A 22975-nucleotide genomic window follows, 5' to 3' on the forward strand; every position below is an offset into this window, starting at 1 on the left:
GGGTCGGTGCCAAGTCATGCTGCTACATCCAGGGTCTGTTAGCGGTCATCTGATTGCACCAGGGATCATCATACTTTTCAGCAGATCCAGGTACACTTTGATGCTGACTTTTAAGCTGACTTCGAAGATGTGAGTTGGTATAATGTGACCCTCAGTCGAAACCACACCAAAGACCATAAGCGTGGCTTTAAACTTTTTCATCACCCTGGGCGCGTCCATGTTATTCATGGTAATCCAGCGATGCATTTTTAGGGTGCTTGCTATGTCATACATGGATCGGTAGAGAGCATGAGTTGTACAGCGACGCATCTCCGATCTCGTTAGTTGAACATTGTGTCATTTTCAGACATGATAGAAGGCTCTTATCACTCTTAGGATTTGTACACAACTGACCAACTAGTAGATGATCTGCAAAAAAAAAAGAAGAAAACCGGTTTTCATTAAACGGAAATGGAGTCAAGTCATCTTTTCTAGGGCAACAATTTTATCGCTCCCTCCAGTCCACCGTGTTTATACATTGCATTTTCATCCGAGCTCGATGGCTGAGAAGTATTCTACAAAAAGATTACTTGTTTCCGTTATTAAAAAATAAAAAAAACAAGCAAACAAATAAAACAAAAAAAAGTGATTAACACAAAACGAGAGCGAGAGAGAGAGAGAGAGAGAGAGAGAGAGAGAGAGAGAGAGAGAGAGAGAGAGAGAGAGAGAGAGAGAGAGAGACGCACCATTGTCTATTTTTAAACTCTTACTACCGCTGCACTGCTATCCAGACAAAAACGTGCGTGCATCAACGACAAAACACTGTCCCTTTTTTCCGCGAATCTCTTTTTGCAATTTAATTAACACAGTACAGACTGAGAATTCAGGAAAAAAATATATATATACAAAAAGAAGAACCACAATGGCGAAATAATAATATTAATGATAATAAAAGTGGATGCACTCGCGACAAGGTTTGTCTATTCTTTTTTCCTAATGTGGAGATTTTCGCTGTTTTAATGATGCATTTGGTGCTACTGGAGAGAGAGAGAGAGAGAGAGAGAGAGAGAGAGAGAGAGAGAGAGAGAGAGAGAGAGAGAGAGAGAGAGAGAGAGAGAGAGAGAGAGATAATAATAATAATAATAATAATAATAATAATAATAATAATAATAACAATAATTCCAATGGCTCCAAATAATTTAAATTGAAAGAAAAAAGCAAATGCTTTATTGCTTTGTTTACTTTTTTTTTCCATTACAGTCATTGATAAAAGTGTTTTCTAATTTATGAAATGGAATTGAGAATTCATTTCTTTCTAAATTCATTTATTCACCAAAAAACGAACCATAGCACCTGCTTGCGTTTCGCAGTTTGGTTCAGATTTGGAATTACACCCACCACCACCACCACCGCAATAATAATCGACAGTATGATGCAAGCGTATATTTATTCTTTGCATATCTATCCATGCGTTCATTCATATCTATCTATCTATCTATCTATCTATCTATCTATCTATCTATCTATCTTCAAATCTCGAGGGTTGATACTCTCGTTATGTCTAGTTACATTAATTAGCTGTGAAACGACGAAACAGCTGTCTGCTGATGACTATATTTACTGTTTCGTATACATGGAGATAGATAGATAGATAGATAGATAGATATAGAGGGAGAGAGAGGGGGTGAGGAAGAGACGGAAGAGTATTGAATTGGTAAATTGGTAATCAGTTATATCGGCTTCCGTTTCTATGTAGCTCATATATATATATATATATATATATATATATATATATATATATATATATATGTGTGTGTGTGTGTGTGTGTGTATATATATATGTATGTATATATATGTATATATGTATATATATATATATATATATATATATATATATATATATATATATATATATATATATATGCGTGTGTGTGTGAATAATATGCATTTATTCGTATACAATACGCTGTCATTTACCTATTGGTATCAATATATCCATTCGTTCATATCTTTTCTGTTCGTTTCCAGTGTTCTCATCTCTCTCTTACTAATATGTGTGTGTGTGTGTGTGTGTGTATATATATATATATATATATATATATATATATATATATATATATATATATAATTCGGAAATAGCTGAACCGCTGCATCGTGAGAATGGGAGAGTGAGTACACACACACACACACACACACACACACATATATATATATATATATATATATATATATATATATATATATATATATATATATATATATATATATATGTAAACATTCTCCGTAAGATAGATAATCAGATAGATAGATAGAAACAGTTGCCCCCTGCCCCCCCCAAAAAAAAAAAGAAGAAAAGGAAAAGAAAACCTTTGACTCGATCATCGACTGAGAAAGAAATGCTTAACGCCGCCTGTGGTGCCGGTTACCGGTTTTTGACGCTGGATTCGATTTGTTTGTTACAAAAAGGCAGTGATATTTTCCATCTGGTAATGAGTGCCGCTATACAATCTTACCACTCCCTTTTATAGAGCTGTATATTACATTAAACCTCGTTGCCTGTCGTTAATACAGATAGATTGCGCCTCCATAATATTTTGGGGATGAGGAAGTTTCGTTATTTTCTATAATTTTTTAACTGTTTTTCTTTTTCTTCTGGGTTATTGTTTGTTGTTATGGTGCTTCTACCATCTTACTCTTTGGCCTTCGTCAGGTGTCCTACATGTCCGAAAATTAATTATAAATTGCTTACGTCTCTCACCCCCACCTCTCTCTTTATATATATTTCAGTTTTTGTTAATATCTATCTATCTATCTATCTATCTATCTATCCCTATTTTCATATCTATCTATCTATCTATCTATCTATCTATCTATCTATCTATCATCTGCTGAACTTGAATATTTAGTTCCTCCTTGTAAGACTATCACAGAAAAAACTCATCTTCATACCACCACTAGAAACATCTTTGAATCCTTTGCCCATGTGCCTAACATCAAACGCATTTTCTGTGGACAATTTCTTTCCAAAAACTCCCCTATATGTGAAACACATTGCCACAGAACTGCTTCCTTGGGGCTACAACATGAGTCTCTTCAAATTTAATGTCATAAATCGTCATCATTTATTACTTCTATTTCAATATTCCCATAATATTTATTACCATTAAACTGAGAATCTGTTCATCTCATTAACCCCAATCCTCGAGTGACTTTTACCTTTGATAAGTGGTGATCCATTATTAAAAAACACGTCTGTTTGCATTCATCTTACTGATTTGTTTAATGCACTCGATCTTGTGGATACAAAACTTTAAGAAATTATTATTTTTTTATATTGGGATCCTTTCAGACGAGTAATTTATTTATTTATTTGTTTGTGGATTGTTATCCTTATCTTCATAGTTGTTGTTGTTGTTGTTGTTGTTGTTATGTCACCACACTTTGACCAACGCGACACATCAGGTCAGAGATTTGTTGAAAGCAATATATTTGGCTAGCATAGAGATTATGAACTGATTATGCTTGTATGGTCGTGTTGAGCGTTCATTCTCCCGGATAAACCGTTGCAGATGCATGGATGTCTTAAATCACAGGAATTTTTTTGCCGAGCAAGAAAAACTTGGAATAAAATTAGAAAGGAATTCGGAAATAGCTGAACCACCTGCATCGTGAGAACGGGAGAGTGAGTTTGCATGTTAACAGAAAACATTTTAGTCCTGAATACGGGAACAGTGACGTTAAATCAATTGAAGAAGAATCTTCAAAGACTTCTATGACAAATACATTTCAGTTTATTTCTATCCATGACTGTTCATATCTAATTTTAGCATTCTCTCTCTCTCTCTCTCTCTCTCTCTCTCTCTCTCTCTCTCTCTCTCTCTCTCTCTCTCTATATATATATATATATATATATATATATATATATATATATATATATATATATATATATATATATATATATATATATATATATATATATATATATATATATATATACACGGCACAATCATGTCGATACACCGGTTCTTGCCGAATCACCGAAGTTAAGCAACGTTGAGACTGGCCAGTAACAGATGGGTGACCATTTGGGAACTCTGGGTGCTGTATGTACTGCAGTACTGCACCGAGTCGTAGAAATTTCCAGGTTGGTATCTGGGGGCGCATTAATTCACTGAGAGAGATGCACCCCCAGTCTTCGTTAAGACATGCATCTAGGAGAAGGAAACTCTGATGTAAAAACCTGCGATCTACTGTATACTCTTTCCTGTGGCAGACATCTGCATCGACAAAAGTTAGCAGTAATACCAAAATGTGTGATTGCATCTACACAAAGCCTTCACCACTATGAACAAACCATCTTCATGGATTTCCGAGCAACTTAGTTGTTGTGGCGGAATACATCGAAATCGACGGGAGAGTCCATCATATATATATATATATATATATATATATATATATATATATATATATATATATATATATATATATATATATATATATATATATACGAGCAAACAGTTAATAAAACATGTTAAAAAAACACTTTGAAAAAGAGTTAAAAACATAGTTAATTTGAAAAGGAAACACTTGATAAGTGGATAGTCCTTAATCCGCGGAGTTTCGAAGAAATACTTTCCTTCTCATCAGAGGGTAGGAATTAGCAAAATGCAGGATCGGATTTTGCATGCAGAAGTATTTGATGAAACAACAAGTAAGTCAAAGATCTTACTTGATAACAAAAAAATTAAGCAGAGGGAAGATGGTGAAGAAAAAGGTGATTACACGTGAATGAATAGTCTGGTGGAAGATAAATAATCCAGTGACGGTAAAATCTTAAAATTATATATATATATATATATATATATATATATATATATATATATATATATATATATATATATATATAGTTATTGGAGATGGTAATTAATAAAAACTGAAGAAAGTGCTCAATACTGTTGTAGAGCAAATATGCGTTTTATTTTTTATTACTGTATCTTTCTGTTAAGTTACATTATTGTTTCGGCTACACGGCTGTTTTTTGGCCGTCTGTAGCGTCCTCAGACTTTTACAGAAACTGTAAAAGTCTGAGGACGCTACAGACGGCCAAAAAACAGCCGTGTAACCGAAACAATAATGTAACTTAACAGAAAGATACGGTAATAAAAATAAAACGCATGTATATATATATATATATATATATATATATATATATATATATATATATATATATATATATCAGGGTGCGTAAGGTATCTGAGAACACTTTAAACGCTTTTTGAAAAACAGAAAATAAAACTGTTAAAACTTTGAAATTTACAATTTCTTATACCAAAACAAATAAATATAATAATAATCTACATTTTATTCCGTATAAATCCTCCTTCGGTTTCTATCACCAACTCAATTTGAGTTTGAAAGCGACTGCAATCTTTGATCAGATGGTCTTTCTTTATGTCCATCATTCATTGAGCTGCTGCTTCCATCAGAAAGAATTTGGTGTCATGAGGATGCTTATTAACTCTCTTTTCAACGACGCTCCACATGTAATAATCCAAACGATTATGGTCTGATGAGTTAGGAGGCCATAAGTTTGGTGTGACATGATAATCGAAGAAAACCCAAAGACACTCCTGTATCTGGATTCTTCAATTTGTTTAAGAGTCGTTTCGCATGCATCAAACGATCCTCTTGAGTTTTTGTTGACATGAACTGACCTCGTCTAAGAACTTATGATTTGTATCTGAGGTCTTGATGAACAACATTTCTTTATTGTTCCTTCAGACACTTGAAGAGGTCGCATTGATGTCCTAGGATTTTCGACGATCATGCCATACACTCTTCTGACAAACTCAGGTGTTCTGAATCAGAACGTTGGCAATGTTGTTTTCTTTTGCTCGTGGTCAATTCATCAATATTCTTTTTATTTTCATCAAAGAATGAGAGTTCATATGGAAACGTTGTTTTAATTTTAATAAAATAAAACACGCATCAAGTGCGTTTGAAAACCAAATCACAACGTAATATTAGGAAAATAAACAAATATTTTACTTATTTGAAATTTATCACAAATATATTTCAAAGGTATACTCCATCTTCAGTGTGTTGTTTCTTTTTTTTTTCTTTTTCCTTGCCATGTTGTAAATTTGGAGAAGTCTGTTTGTAAAGAGACGCGCGTTGTTTCTAGCGGTTGTATATTGAAATGTTTGAATTGTGCGTAAACGCGAGAATAACGGCAAAGAATGAGAGTTCATATGGAAACGTTGTTTTAATTTGAATAAAATAAAATACGCCTCAAGTGCGTTTGAAAGCCAAATACATTATTTAACTCCTTTCTAACTTTGAAAACGAAGGATCTGGCGATTTTTAGAAATCTTGTAATTTCTGAATTGCTATGTTTCACTTTTATAGACACTGTTACACTGTTGTCTTTTCATTTCATTAGTTATAGTAGTATTTGTTATGGAATCTTCTGAAAGCAAGAAAACATTAATTGGCATATTTTCTATTTAAATTACAAAAATATAAGTGTCCTCAAATACTTTATGTACACAGTATATATATATATATATATATATATATATATATATATATATATATATATATATATATAGTATATAGATGGAAATGTATAAAAAAGAATACGAAAAGTATAAAAGCTTATAACTTTTCTTTATTCGTTTTCAATTGGTGACGTGCAGGAATACAAAATAATATTATGAAAAAAAATTAAAAAACGTTTTTACAGGTACATATTCTCAACCGATCCTTCAGGTTTCATCGGTGTAGTGAAAGTGATGATGTCGTAAGCTATAAAAATATATATGGCAGTAAGTTATAAAAATATATATAGAAATTAAGCTTTTTATGACTACCTAGCTCTACCTATGTATTGAGCACTGTTGAAGTAAATACTTGAAGTTTATGCATAAAATTATACTTTCGTATATTAATTTATGTGATTAAATGAAATGGTCATATATATATATATATATATATATATATATATATATATATATATATATATATATATATATAATTTATGTGTGTGTATGTGTGTATCACATTCATGGTTATATCTTTTTATCTATTTCCTGTATTGACTGTTGCACATGCAGCACTAACAAACCTTAATGCCTAAACCTAACTGTACTGTTGTGAAGATACCTATAACTGTACGTATGTATATTTACAATTGTACTTTTAAGTATAAATCTCTAACTGTACAGAAGCCATAATAACATTCTTTAACTGTACTATTGTATAGATGTTTATACTATATGTATATCTCTAACTGTATTCTCGTAACAACATCTCAGTTGTGCATACATGTGTCGCAAATTGTACTGTTGCGAAGTCATCTCTAACTAATCTTGTAACGACATCTATTCTTACTACACGGTTGTGCATACATTTATTTCTCTGTTATTGTAAAGATATCTTTAACTGTACAATTGGGAAAACACTTCTAACTCCTCTACTATGAAAACGTCATTCACTGTACTTTTGTGAAAACATCTATTGCTAACTGTACAGTTTTGTAGACACCTCTAACTGTACTGTTGCTATTTACCTTTAACTATACTTTTGTAACGAAATCTATTTATAACTGTACATTTTGTACTGTTTTACATATATTCCTAACTGTACTGTTATGAACACATTTCTGTTGTAATGCATAAATCTATCTTGAACTGTAGTGAAGACATCTATGTCTAATTGCGTTTTGCTGTTACATCTATTTATCTGTTACATCTGCATATCTGTTACATCTTAATAGATTACATTCTTTACTCTATCTTAATTTTGTGTTTCCAACCCAATATCGACTTGTTCATATTACTTTTTGGACAGCCTTTCATTAAACAACGATTTTTTTCTCAGACTGACGTTTCCCTCTTTTGTTGGTCTCAAAAGCCGATAAGATGCAACGGATAAATAAACCATATTGAAATGCAGCCAAGAACCACCTCTTCCACACACGCACACACACACACACATATACACACACACGTATATACACACACACGTATATACACACACATACACACATAAACATACAAACACACAAACATGTACAAACAAACAAAAATACACACATAAACACAGACAAACACAAACACACACACAAGCACACGCATATAAACAAACACACACATACATAAATAAACCCAAACACACACACATAAACAAACACAAACACACACAAACATAATCACAAACACATAAACACAAACATACAAACACACATAATCAATCACAAATACACACGCACATAAACAAACACACATACACATAAACAAACACGCACATAAACACAAACACAATCACAAACACACACACACACACACTATATGCTCGTTTCATGATATTTTTTGTCAATCTTGTAAATGTTTCTTATCTTGAATTTTATGCAATCTGCAATCACCATTCCAACATCAGATAAAATATTATCTTTCTTTTGAAAATTTTTTTAATTTACCAATGAATCAGCACTCCTCAAAGTTAAAATAATTCTAGGATAAACGTTAATGAGATGAATATAATGTTAGTTTAACCGTGAAGAATATTATGAGAGGATTTAACATAATAAATGGAATGTACAAAATCTGATTACTTTTGAGAAGAGTTTGTAACAAGTATTTAAAGACGACCATGTTGTAGACTGCAGAGAGCAGTCTTGTTGTAATGTGTTCCACAGATGTGAAGCTCTTGGAAAGAAACTCTGTTCATGGAAATTTCATTTGAAATTAGCTCACCACTTACTAGATTGCAAATTTGATTTTGTATGTCATTAAAGAAAGAATGGCCTGTCAAGTTGTCTCCCTTTGAATTAAGATAAACAGGTTCTTCTTCATAATCATAGTGAAATACAATCATAATCATAGTGAAATACGACAGATGAAAAAAATGAGTTCTCATTAAAAAACAATAACTACTTACTGTCTTTATTATTCAACAATAAACACTGTTACGAGGGGCGTGCAATAAGTATTGCCCCTGATCCACTTCCCATAGCAGTAGAGCAACGAAACTTGGCACAGTTATTAGTCTTTCTCTATATAGGAACCACTCAGAGTTATGCATTTCTCCCATCGTTTGATGCAACACTGGAGACCGTTTTTGTAGAACACCCCAGGTTGGTCCTCCAACCACGACGTGACTTCAAAAATCAGGGCTGTATCATCTGGAAACATTTTTCTTTCAAAAATAACTTCATGGCTGGGGAGAGGTGAAAGTCAGAGGGTGCAAGGTCAGAAGAGTAGGGAGGATGGGAAAGGATTTCATAACCACACGCCCGTGCCTCTGATCTGGCAACATGCGAGTTGTGGACCGGAGCGTTGTCCTGCAGGAGGAGGGTACCTTTGCTGATCTTGCACTGCCTCTTGATTTTGATAGCTTCCCTTAATTTCTTCAAAAGTGAAGCATAATAGGCTCCTGTAATTGTGGTACCCTTTGCCAGGAAATCTGTCATCACTACTCTGTCCTGGTCCCAGAAGACTGTGAGCATGACCTTGCCAGCGGAGGGCTTCACCCTTGTCTTGTTTGGAGGTGGTGAGTTCAAGTGCTTCCACTGCATTGACTGGGCTTTGGTCTCTGGATCATAGTGATGGACCCAGGTTTCATCCTGTGGTAATCAGTCTTTTGAAAAACTTTGACTCATCTTCTTGGCACATCTCCAAATTCATCCTCGAGCACTCGACGCGTTCTCATTTCTGGAATGGTGAGGAACTTGGGAATCTATCTTGCAGACACCTTATGCATATGCAAATGGTCATGAATGATAGTTTCCACAGACCTTGTACTAATCTTGACATCATGGGCTATTTGGTGATTAGTAATGCGCCGATCTTCCAAAATGGCAGTCTCAACTTGACGGACAGATGCCTCATCAATGGCAGAAGAGGGGGGGGAGACCAGGTCTGGAAGCTGTTTCCACAGACTTCCGGTCATGTTTGAATTCACGATGCCAGCGTTTTACAAGGTCATATGATGGGGCATTATCACCATAAGTTTCTTTCATTTCATCAAAAGTCTCCTGTGGTGTGAGTCCTTTCAAATACAAAGACCGGATCACTGCTCGACATTTAACAGGCTCCATTTCACACCTGACTCAGTTCAAACACCTGTATAACAGAAACCACAATTAGTTCAGAGCTGTAATTTGCCACATAACCCATAGGGATATAAATCATTGCACATGCAAAATTTCAGCTAGATCAGACAACTGGAAGTGGGTCAAGGGCATTACTTATTTCACGCCCCTCATATTTACCTAATTGTCATGTCAAAATTAGTTAAATATTACTGCATTATTACATAAAACATGTATTTTTATTTTTTTTTTACATAGGCATTACCACTTATCAAGGCCCGAGGCCACTCAAGGATAAGGGTTAAAGAGTGTACAGTAGTTTATAGGAAATTATAGTAATCGTTAGTAATGGAAATTCGGTAAATTTGTTAACTTAAGTGGAACGGCTCATCAAGAACTTGCTTACGTTGGACTTGAAGAGAACCATACTGTAGTCAGCTGGAAAGCAGGCAAACAGAAGACAGTTGCACAGGCGTGCAGTTCTAAGAAAGAAACTTTGTTCATGGAATCTACGTTTAGGTTTAGGCACAGATAAAGAGTGGGGGAAATTATTGATAGTGTTTTCAGCTAGACGTTTGTTTCTCGTGAAAGTTTGGCAAGGGGTAGATAGATAGATGAAGCTCAAATGTACAAATTGCGTACCAGCCACACGATTATTGTAACAAGATGGAGTTACTTCCCCTGACTTGATGTTATTAATTCATATACACACTTGAATTTTTTTTAAAAACTATTTTCATTTATGATTAATTTTCTATCTTATTGCTTTTTTTGTGATTTTTTTTTGATATTTTCATTACTGTGACATGACAATTCAGTAGATACCATTGGTTCTACTTGAAATTCAATTTTTCAATTTTAGAATTCGCTACAATAATGAAGAAGACCGATAAAACGTTTTGTTGTTAGAGTGATCTCCCTTAGTTTTTTGTTGTGGATTATTGATTAGAAAACAAAGACGATGGTATGTGTCTGCTGAATGTGTTCTTCGCTTATCTTCACCTTGTTTCCAGTTGTCCTGAACTTCTCTTTGGCACTAGAATCAAGCAGTGCCGATTCAGGAGAAGTGTGGTTGGCGACTGTGCAACTCTTGCTTCATAATTATACATGCAGCTACGTTTACAGAGTATATCCATTGTCTTTCAAAACTGAACAGAGGCCATGAGTTATTGTCAATATGATAATATACTGTGACAAGCTTAGAATTTAGAATCGACTGAAAACAATGATCATTTTTTAAATTAAATTTATATGCAAAACTGATCTCTCACTTTAAATTCTAAAATAATTGTTGTTTTTCAGTCTGTAATGAGCATGCGTAGAAATGCTCAAAAATTGTGCGTCAATGTTTTAGTCAGGCCTACAGTGAAAATAAGTTCGTTCAAGGGTTATAAAAAGCTGTTACCAGAGTCCTTCGAAGAGTAACTGCTGAGGTTGGTCTGATAACATGTCGTGTTGAATCAAATTGAAGAAGTTGTTTGGGATTGTGTCATGTCAAGGAGGTGTTCGGGTTTTAATTTACAAAGTTGTTCGAGATCGTGTTATGTTAAATCGACAGAGGTGTTTGGGTTCAAATCGACAAAGTTGTTTGGGATCATGTCATGTCGAATCGACGGAGGTGTTTGGGTTCAAATTGATGGAGTTGTTCAGGATTGTGTCGGTGTCGCATGGACGAAACTGTTCAGGGAATGTTTAGTCGTATATATGACATTCAGTTTATTATCCAGTTAACGATGTTGCTGCGTGTGATAACAATGTTTTTTCTTTTGTCTCTCTTCCCTCGTGAAGCAACATGTAATTCATTACATTTACTCAGATGATTGGTAATATGAAACAATAGAAGAATCAACTAAAAATAAAGATCAGTAAGGGGAATGACTAATGGAAGAATATAAAAGGAGTTGTCTGTCTTACAACTAAGATTTTATTTCGTTTTCTGTATGTTTTTTTTTTTTTAAATATGCAAACAAATAAAGATTATAACCTAAAATGATTTGATATTGTTTGGATTCTTTGGACTACTGTTCTCATCTTGAGTGTCATTTTTACGTTTTGATGACATTCTAGTTGTTATTTTAAATGTTTCCAAAATTTTTGTCTCAAGTTCTTTTCAAATATTTATTTATGATCTTTGGTTTGGTTGTTTTGTTTTATGGCATATCAACCCCTTTTCGACTTAATGCCGAATCCAATCATTTTAGTAAAAGTTTTTCTATTTCAAGTTCTTTCTATCTTCAAATATTTATTCATGATGCTTGGTTTGGTTGTTTTGTAAAGGAATTTTTTTTTGCTGTGCAGAAAATGATTGAGTTTTGCAAAGAGAAGGGGGGAAAAAAGGAAATAAAATAGCAAACATCAAGTAAAATTTATTATCGTGGATTTAATTTGCAATAAGAATATCTCAATAAATATTTGATTAAAAAAAGTTTCCAAAAGTTCATTCTTATTATTATAAACGAGGATTTGCAAAGAATTTTAAAATCAAAAATGTCTTTTGTAGTTTAAATGTTTCCACATTTCTTACAAATATGGAAGGATCACAAATTCATACTATTTCTTTTTCAACTATTAACAAAAGATTAAAATGGCTAACTTGTTTACCAAGAAAACGAAATTTATTATTGTGAATTTTATTTTACAATTCAAATATATATTCTTAAATAATATTTTAGAAGTCATCTCTAAACACATATATTATGCACTGGATAAGGCGGGTGAAGCCAGGGCTGTAGTCCTCGATATATCCAAGGCCTTTGACAAAGCCTGGCCTGAAAGGCTGCTAGTGAAAATTAAATCATATGGTATAACTGGACGAATACTAAATATAATTAGATCCTTCTTAGACAATAAGACCATCCAGGTTGTCATTAACAGATGTTCATCCAAGCAGCATAACATTACTGTGGGAGTGTCTAAAGAATCGATCCTTGGACCACTATTATTCATGATATTCATCTATGACCACCCAATAATATTGCGTCCGAGATGAGAATATTTGCTGGTGATACAACGCTCTATAATATGTACGAGGGAAGAACGGGTGTACACAAATCAAGGACAATGGCTGAATCATTAGAAAATGACTTCCAGACCGTAGTTGAATGGGGATGTAAATGGATGGTAACATTTAATACTAGTAAGACTAAGCTGGTCTCCTTTAACAATTACAAAAATCTCTCCAACCACCGATATCCATGACAAATAACACCCTACCTGAGAATTCTTCCTTCAAACTCCTTGGCTTAAAATTCACAGGAAATATGAACTGGAATAAATACTTTTAGGACATTGCGAAGGCTGCTGCAAGGAAGGTGAGCTCCCTCTATCGTGCTAGAAAACCGCTCACTTCTATAAGGCCACCATTCGCCCATGTATGGAGCTGCCACTAGTCTCTTCCTCTTGGAGTCCAAAAAAGGTCTGCAATCTAATTAGTCCCACTTTGTCAACTAGGCTTCAATCCCTGTCCCATCACCGCAATGTTGCATCCCTGTGCCTGTTTTACAAGTATTTTAATGGAATGTGTTCTGATGAACTTATTGCACTTGTGCCCCCTCAACGTACATATTCCCGATAAACCCATTTAGAAACAAAATCACACCCCTTCACTGTTGAAGTCCCTAAATGTCAAAAAGTTTTCTACTCAAATAGCTTCTTCTCTAGAACAGCTAGACTTTGGAATTCCAATCCTGTTACCCGCTTCCCAAACTGTACTGACATGCAGAAGTTCATATGCAACGTAAACCAATATTTTAATCTTTCTTAGGTATGATCCCAATTAGTAGCCCGTTACATCAACGTGGCAATATACCTTGTTTGAGGTGAAGGTGAGTAAAAAAAAATTAATTTGCAATAAATATTATATATAAATATTATATATAAATATTATATATAAATATTATATATAATATTATATATAAGTACTATATATAAATATCATTTATAAATATTACAAATACTATATATAAATATTATTTATAGATACTGTATATAAATACTATATATAAATATTATATATAAATATATATAAATATTATATATAAATACTATATATAAATACTATAAATATTATATATAAATATTATTTATAAATATTATTTATAAATAATATATATAAATACTATATATAAATATTATATATAAATATTATATATAAATATTATATATAAATACTATATATAAATATTATATATAAATACTATATATAAATAATATATATAACAATAAATATTATATATAAATATTATATATAAATACTATCTATAAATATTATATATAAATACTATATATAAATACTCTTTATAAAAATAAATACTATATATAAATATTATATATAAATACTATATATAGATAATCTATATAACAATAAATACTATATATAAATATTATATATAAATACTATATATAACAAACAAATGACAAAAGTCTATATTCCAAATTTCATGATGTTGACCATCTTACGATTTATTCCTTTAATTATGTTAACATTTACAATTCTTGACAGCAATTGTTTCGTAGTGCAAAATCATTCATTTAATTATTATATCAATCAATGAATCTATTCTGCCCTTAACTTCTCAGAATAAACAGCAACCACCAATCCACCGAAAGAAAACAAAATGCATTTGGACATGATTACAAAATCCAAAATTAGGAAGAGAAGTTGGAATCCCCTTTTATTTTATCTTTTATTATGCTTTTGTCATTTATTTGTATATGCTCTGTAATTACATTGAGCTTTATAAATTTAAGATTGGTATATAAAAAAGGTGGAAAATGTTTAAGAAATCACATTTCCTCAGAAATAAGCTATATATATATATATATATATATATATATATATATATATATATATACTAGCAAAAGTACCCGTCGTTGACTGGGTTCAAAAACAGCCTACAGAAAATGGACTCTGATTTATGAAAGTATGATGGGTTATGAAAAGGAAGGGTTGTAAAGAGATAGCTTCGAATTTGGGGGTATCAAAACCGAAGCAAAATATGATGAAAGTAAAAATAAAATAGATGAACCCCATAATTTATAATACCATACCTGTTCACACTGAAACACTTATCACAATATTCTGTGGATCTATATTAAAAAACCTTGTTAAACTTTGTGACATATTTCCATTCTATGGAGGTCAGGCGCAAACGAACACCCCATAATTTTATTATACCATATTTATTCAAACTGAAACATAATTATCAAAGTATACTTATGCAGATAGATATGAAAAGTCTTTATTAAAGTTTGTGCCTATTTCCATTCTATGGAGTTTAGGCGTGAACGCAGGCCCCACAATTTTATTATACCATCCCTATTTAAGTTAAAACATACTTATCAAGTATTATTATGTACATCTACATCAAAAACACTTGTAAATGTTTTTTTTTAATTTTCATTTCCATACTTTGTGGACCAGGCGCGTACGCAGATCCCACAATTTTAATGAATCATTATGCCAGATCAAACATACCCATTCCTGTGTCTCGATACATCTTCTATCATTATATGTGATCAGTTTTCTATAATAATGAACCATATAGGAGCCTACTCGTGACCAGACACACACACACAGACGTTCAGCTTTATATATATATATATATATATATATATATATATATATATATATGGGAAAAATATGTTTATTGATTTATATTTCACCTTTTATTAATACCAATTCTTTAATTTATGAAGCTCGATGTAACTACAAAGCATTTACAAATAAATGAAAAAAGGTCTGTATCTCAATTTTCAAGAAGTTACCGTTTATTTCTTTAAGTATGTTAAAATGTTCAATTCTTGACAGAAAATAAATTTACATTATTTTTGAAAATTCAAAGATGACGTAACTGCAAGAAAACAATTTGCAACTTCTCTTCCGATTTCCGATTTTGTAATCATAGCCATATTTCTTTATTTTCTTTTGAAGTTGATGAGTTCCTTTCCTTCTGATGAGTTAAGGGCGGAATAAATTAAAAAACTGACATAATAATTACGTGAATGATTCTGCGCTATGAAACAAGTGCTGTCAAGAATTGAACATTTAAACATAGTGAAAGAAATAAACTATAAAAATGGACATCTTGAAATTTGGAATATAGACCTTTTACCATTTATATATATATATATATATATATATATATATATATATATATATATATATATATATATATATATATAAAAAGTGAACGTGCCTGTGTGTGTGTCTGTGTACACTTCCCTATGCAATAACTCTGTCAATTTTAAGTCTACAGACTCGAAATTTGATATACAGGGTACTGAGATTTAGGAAAATCTTTGTGATCGGTTTTCGGCCAGAAATTTGGCTGCTAAGGGATCAAAGTTCAACGATTTGACCATTGAGAACTCTACCAAACTCCTCCAACAATTTTAGGTTTAAACACTTGAAATTTTAGATATAGGTTTCTTGGACATGGATCTAACTTAATAACTTGATTTGAACCCAAAACAATAAATTTTAAGGGATCATAATCGGGGTCAAAGTTTCAAAAATTAACCGCTTTTTTTTTTTTTTTTTTTTTTGCTCAACATACACCTCCAAATACACGGACAACAAATAATTATTAAATACCAACAGACACTAGCGTTCCATCTTTTGGGAATCATCAGTGCAGGGTGTCACGATTAACACCGGTCAATATATTCAAATCCAGCAACAGAAGCCATCTTTGACTCCATTAGCAAGATCTAATCCATTGGGCCACTGTTAACTGCAAGATATACTGTTGAAATTTAAACATTTATTATTTAATTGTTTTTTAACGTTTGTCAGAGTGATCGAATGATTATATGATGATCTGCACATATGAGCAAAATTAACCGACTTTATTTCAACTAAAAGTACTCATGCTGTTAATATAAAGATCATTATTATTTTGTTGTTTCAGGAGAATTCTGACATCCTTGGAGTTGAAGAAACGATCAACTTAATCCTAAAAAGAACCTATCATTTGACATCATTATGACGACGATGACGTGATGGGGAAGCTTCTGCAGTTGGTTACCCGGGTGATGTCAAGGCAGGGATGACAACTGCCACTTTCTGGAGTGATGTGACAAACGTCTGCCTGCTAATGATGCAAGGTTGTAGCACCTGCTCAAGATGCTGTGCAGGTAAGTGGGTGCCACACTGATTCATTTTACACTTGGTTGACCAACACATGAAAGATGAGCGGGCAATAGCAGTTAATGTTATGGTTGAAAAATATGCAGACGTTTTAACCAGATGCGAAATATAAATGTTTTGTCGCAAACTGAATAACAAAATCATAAAAGAATTCATACCGGCTTCAAAACCGAGTAGGAGATGCCCTTTTCTCTTCCCTGCAACCTCTTTCCCACATGAAGAGACATTGCAAGCCTGTTTCTGCTCTGTTGCTAGTTTCATAGCAAGTGCTCGTCTGAGCTCCAATCTATGACCCTTCATTACCAAACTTTCACAAAAAACACTTGTCTACCTACAACCACTATCAACAATTTCCGCCACTCCCTATCTGTACCTAAATCTAAACGCAGCTCCTATGAACAAAGCTTTTTTCCTAGAACTTCTCGACCGTGGAACACTGTCCCATTGATCTACTTCCCAGCCAACTACAATATGGTAGCCTTCAAGTCCAATATAAACAAGTTCTTGTTGAGCCGTCCCCTTAAATAATCCAAATTCTATCTACTCTACACCATTAACGATTACTATACTACTACCTTACATTCTTTAACCCTTATCCTCGAGTGGCCTTTGGGCCTTCATAAGTGGTGATTCATGAGTAAAAAAGAAAAGATTTCAGGTTTAATAGCTGCGTTTTTTTTAGGTATGTAACTATAAGACTTGCATAATCATAGTGAACTGTGTATGACTTAATTTTAACAGTTCTTTCTGGTATATGTTCCCAGAACTTGTTGGCCCCTGTCATGGCTTGAATGCCATTTTCAAAGACAAGAAGGTTTACACCATCGCTTACTTCTTCCCACCTGGTGTGTAAACGAGTTGAGGGGCCCCTTTCATTCTGGGTGTTTGCCTGTCCTGTTGTTATTCAGCTTTTTTTATCAACTCCTCATTCTTAACAGCTTCTTACAAGGTGGAATGATAAAGTTGTCGCCCTAAAGTAAACGACATTACATCTTTATTTTATTGGGATTCATTATTGAGATGAGTATTATTTATTAAACTATTTATTGCGGACTATTATTTTCATCTTTCTTAGTTGTTGTTTCACGATGTTTCGGCCAACTATTCCTCTGGCCTTTGTCAGGTGGTAACCGCGACGGGATAGAAACTCCGAATCTCCTAACTGCATTCTCAGCAATTACTGCCATCCATAGTTGTTGTTGTCTCACCACGTTTCGGCTAAGTAAGCGGCTTTGGGTAGGATTGAAACTGCTATCTTCAGAAAATTCTCACCTGGAACTGTAGAGATTCACGGGGTCTGTGGCGAGTATGGAAGGCAGTAATTGCTGAGAATGAAGTTAGGAGATTCGGAGTTCCTATCCTGGTTACCACCTGACGAAGGCCAGAGGAATAGTTGGCCAAAACGTTGTGAACTAAGAAAGATAAGAGTAATAGCCCGCAATAAATAATAAATTAATATATTACATCTTTATTTTAAAACTTTTATTGAAAAAATCAATTCAGATAACTTGATTATATAGTAGAGCTGACATCTATTCAATGTAGCTGCCTTCAGCCTCAATCACCGCCTTGATACGGGTCTGGAACTTGGATCATGCCTTTCTATAAGCGTCAGTGGGAGCTCAGCAAATACTCAGCAGATGGCAGCAATCAGGCTGGCTTTGGTGTTGTGGGAGGTCATGTTGGTGATGTTCTTGACATATGATGAAACAAAGTAGTCCAGCAGGCTCAGATCAGGGGAGGAGTGGGAGGGCAGTGAGAAAAGAGTACAGAATCATATCACTCTTTCTGGAGCCAAGCCTGGGTCTCTTTGAACTTGGGGGCCGTCATTCACGGCAATCCAGCAATGCATTTTGAGAGTGCTGGCAATGGTCCTGTTGTCATAACTTGGATCAGTAGAGAGCATGAGTTGTACAGCGGCGCATCTCCGATCTCACTCGTTGAACACTGTGTTACTTTCAGAAATGATAGAAGGTTCCTATCGGTCTTCGGATTTGTACACAAATGGCTAACTAGTAGATGGTCTGCAACAAAAAAAAAGAGAATCGGTTTTCATCAAACGGAAATGGAATCGTTGTCTTTTCTAGGGTGACAATTTTATTGTTCCACCCTGTGTTTATTATTCAAAACTGCTCTGTATTAATAGGACTGTGAGTGTCCCTATCCACAAACCAAGGGACATGTTGGATGGCTTGAAGAGACAGCATACCATTTTTTTTTTTCATAGTTGGTCAGGATTTACTATTTATGGGAAGTATCCTTGAACAAAGACACCCAAACATAATGTCTAGTCAGCACTCAGTTTCTCTCTTTTCTATCTTTTCTTTATTTTCCAATTTTCTTATCATTTTCATCTAGTTAGGGACGGGGCATTCTGCAGGATGCCAGACATTCATTTACTAACGCACACATTCCAACTGAGAGATCTTTTTAAAATTCTAACCATTCCTTTAAGTGGCATTGTTTGTATCTCTCTTGCACTTGGTTCACGAGGTATATATATATTTTTTTTTTATTCATTTGCTTCCCCACCAGCGCAAAATGTGACATGCGGTCGTTTTTAATATGGGAGAAAACCAGCTCCCCAAAGGAGGCACTCTAGCAGTAGGCAAAAATACAAATTACCTCAGTATAGAAGGATTTCCTCTGCATTAACTGAGAACAAATTTACTTAAGTGTAGCATCAGAACAGATACTTTTTCAATCCCGAGTCGTGCTCACTCGTTATTTCATTTTAAGATCTTGGAGACTGTTCACGTTCGGTTGAGAAAGCCTTCCCTCTGTAAACAGAAGGAATGCCTTTTGGGTTTGAGCGTGATCAGTCTCTAGGATCTATATATTACGTCGCTGTATTTGAATCGCTTTCCCCCAATTTTTTCCATACATAACGTAACGCAACGTTATTTTTATCTGTACATATTTCTGATTCCCATTCATTTGTTTTTTTTTCTCTCCAAAACAAATCCCTTGATGCAGCTTCAATAAAGCGAGGGCAAAACCGGTCAGCTGACTCCCCCATTTTTTTTCTTCTTTTCTCCTCTTCACTCTGTTAACTTTATTTTAAACGTTTTTAATCATGAATATACGTCTTCCCTTCATGATTGCGTTATATAAATTTTGTACTCCTCAAACAATCAGGATCTTATACAGCATTCTTTTGCTATTCTTATTTATTTTACTGGGTATATCTGCTAGGTTGCTTTTGAAGTTCGTTACCATGATTCCAGTTGTTCCTATAATAATACGCAAAAATACACGCGCGCTTGCACGTACAAAAATCAATGTCTTATTTTATTTAATATTTTCCTAATTTTTGGTTAATAATAATAATAATAATAATAATAATAATAATAATAATAATAATAATAATAAAAGATTAGTTCTATATTATCTTGTAACTTCAATCCCCCCTCCTCTACACGTTTCTGCGTGCCTGTAAACAAAAATGGTCGTAGTTGCCGGACCCAATTGTAAATGTGATATTCGTTTTTAGCACACGCGAAAACCCCCAGAGAAGTTTTTAAAGGTAGGTTGTGTGTTGGTCTACCAAATCATACCAAAAATTAATTCGGGTTTGTATTACTGTACACATAGATTCGAAAAAATTGTCAAAAAACAAATATATAACAAATAAATGTTATCTAAAGCAAGAGATAAGTTACTTTTCGACCTAACTGGATATGTTTTTAATGTTTTTATTTAATGTAACATGTTTATTTTATTCGAAAAACATACAGTGTTTACCGATGTATTGGAAAATTTAAAATGGCGTCGGATTCTCTGTTGAACACGGTAAGTTTGGGAAAATGAGTTAAAAATAAAAAAATATACAAAATACTGTTAAAAACCCACCGGATATATGTCAGCCTATGTCACGGTAACATATATTGAGCGGGTTTCTAACAGTATTTTGTCTATTTTTTTAAATTTATAACCCCTTTTCCCAAGCTTACCGCGTGAAAGAGAGAGTCGGACGCCATTTAAAATTTTCCAATACACTGTACGTTTTTCGAGCTGAATAAACATGTTAAATTAAATAAAAACACTAGAAAATTATCCAGTTAGGTAGAAAAGTAATTTATCTTGCCTTTGATAATATTTATTTGTTATATGTTTGTATTTTGACAACTTTTTCGAATCTATATGTATAGTAATACAAACCCATTAATTCATTTTATTATGTTATTTTATTTCTAATTTACCCCCCCCCCAAAAAAAAAACAGCGTCGTTTAACCTTTAAAAAAAGTGAAGACCTACTTAAACGGCCTTTATGAATAATAATATGAAAAGAGAAATTATTTCCCCCCCCCTCCCGCTACGAAAATTAAATTTATCGTGTTATTTTGTTTTAAATTTAACCCTCTCTCCAACACTACTAAAATTTAGGTACTTGTACAGTTTAGTCAAGACATTAAAAAATGAAAATATCGAAAAAGGTTTAAATTGTATGTATCCGTTATGGAAAAAAATTCTCTGGAAAAAAATTTCACTTAATTTCATCAAGTAGTTTTTTTGTTTTTTTTACAGCGTAAAAATACGTTTTTATGAGAGCGCGTTGAAGGCAGCCATCTTGGATTAAAAAAAAATTGTTTGAATTTTAGAAATGCCAAAGGGAGATAATTCCAGTTAAAGCGCTGACACCCTTCCCCATTTTCTTCCTAAAAATCGAACATTTTGCTCGGTATCATAACAAATTGTTTTTTCGCTGTAAAAAGAAACTACTTGATGAAATTAAGTGAAGTTTTTTTTTTCGTGAACTTTGTTCCATAACGGATACGTACAATTTAAATTTTTTTTTTCGATATTTTCACTTTTTAATGTCTTGAAATAATACTACGGTGACATGTCTTGTTGAACGCTAAATGACCAAGAAGTGGGTGCTCATTTTACGTGAAACTTATATAGGAAAGTGATCCCCCCCACTCTAAAATGTTATTTATTCTTTTTTTTAATTTCTTTTTTCATATTATTCATCATCATTTTAAACGTATTAGGTAAAAAAGTAGATCTTAATTTTTTTAAGGGTTAAACGTCGCTGGGGCACATAAAAATATACCTTGATTTCTTTAATATATGCTTTTAAGCAAAAACAACATAATTGTCGTGTCGAAAATAGTAATATATCCTAAAATTACGAAAATTCATCGAGTAGAACAGCTGCTTGCTGTTGTGTTTTTAGTAAAATAAACTCTATCGCTATAAGCCAAAAATGTAGAAGTATGTTCCCCGTATCCTCAATCTTCACGGTGTTCACATTTAGGGAAAATGCAATTTCCCATAATTTTCCGTAAAAATTACTTTTAACTATGATGAATTTTCGTAAATTTTTGGATGTATTAATATTTTCAAGATGAAAAGTAAATACTGTTGTTTAAAACGATATATTTAAAAATTTCGATCTGTCAACTTTATCTTAACAAGCACCGGCATTTTAAAACATTTTTTAAACTAATTAATTTTTTTTCTGTTTTATTTTATTAATTAGATACTAATAACGAAGATGAAGAAGAGGGCGAGCCCCGGCAGGGATCGATACCGGACAGATACAAATCTGAAAAGGAGGAGGATGGAGAGCAACAACGGGCAGATGAGCACAACGATAAAAACGAAGAAGAAAAAGATGAGGAAAAAGTACGAGACGAGAAGGGAGAGAAAGGAGAAGAAAAAGTAGAGAAGGACGACGAAGAAGACGAAGACAAGGAAGACGAAGAAGAAAACGAACGAAAGAAAGAAGATCCGCTTAAAAGTTTAC

At 33.3% G+C, this 22975-nt stretch overlaps 1 protein-coding gene across 1 annotated transcript in view; it reads left to right on the forward strand.

Moving 5' to 3' along the window:
- Window positions 1-700: 700 nt before the first annotated feature.
- Window positions 701-22975, forward strand: part of LOC145242684 (uncharacterized) — a 36853-nt gene continuing 14578 nt past the window's right edge. The window contains exons 1-3 of the mRNA XM_080105816.1: window positions 701-953; window positions 16984-17209; window positions 22709-22975. The exon at window positions 22709-22975 is cut by the window's right edge and continues 45 nt beyond it. Coding sequence (XP_079961942.1) covers window positions 17122-17209; window positions 22709-22975 — 355 coding nt within the window. The 5' untranslated portion in view covers window positions 701-953; window positions 16984-17121. The remainder of the gene's footprint in view (window positions 954-16983; window positions 17210-22708) is intronic.

Source organism: Euprymna scolopes, chromosome 21 (assembly GCF_053919585.1).
Source record: "Euprymna scolopes isolate OS-2025 chromosome 21, ASM5391958v1, whole genome shotgun sequence".
Classification (NCBI taxonomy): domain Eukaryota; kingdom Metazoa; phylum Mollusca; class Cephalopoda; order Sepiida; family Sepiolidae; genus Euprymna; species Euprymna scolopes.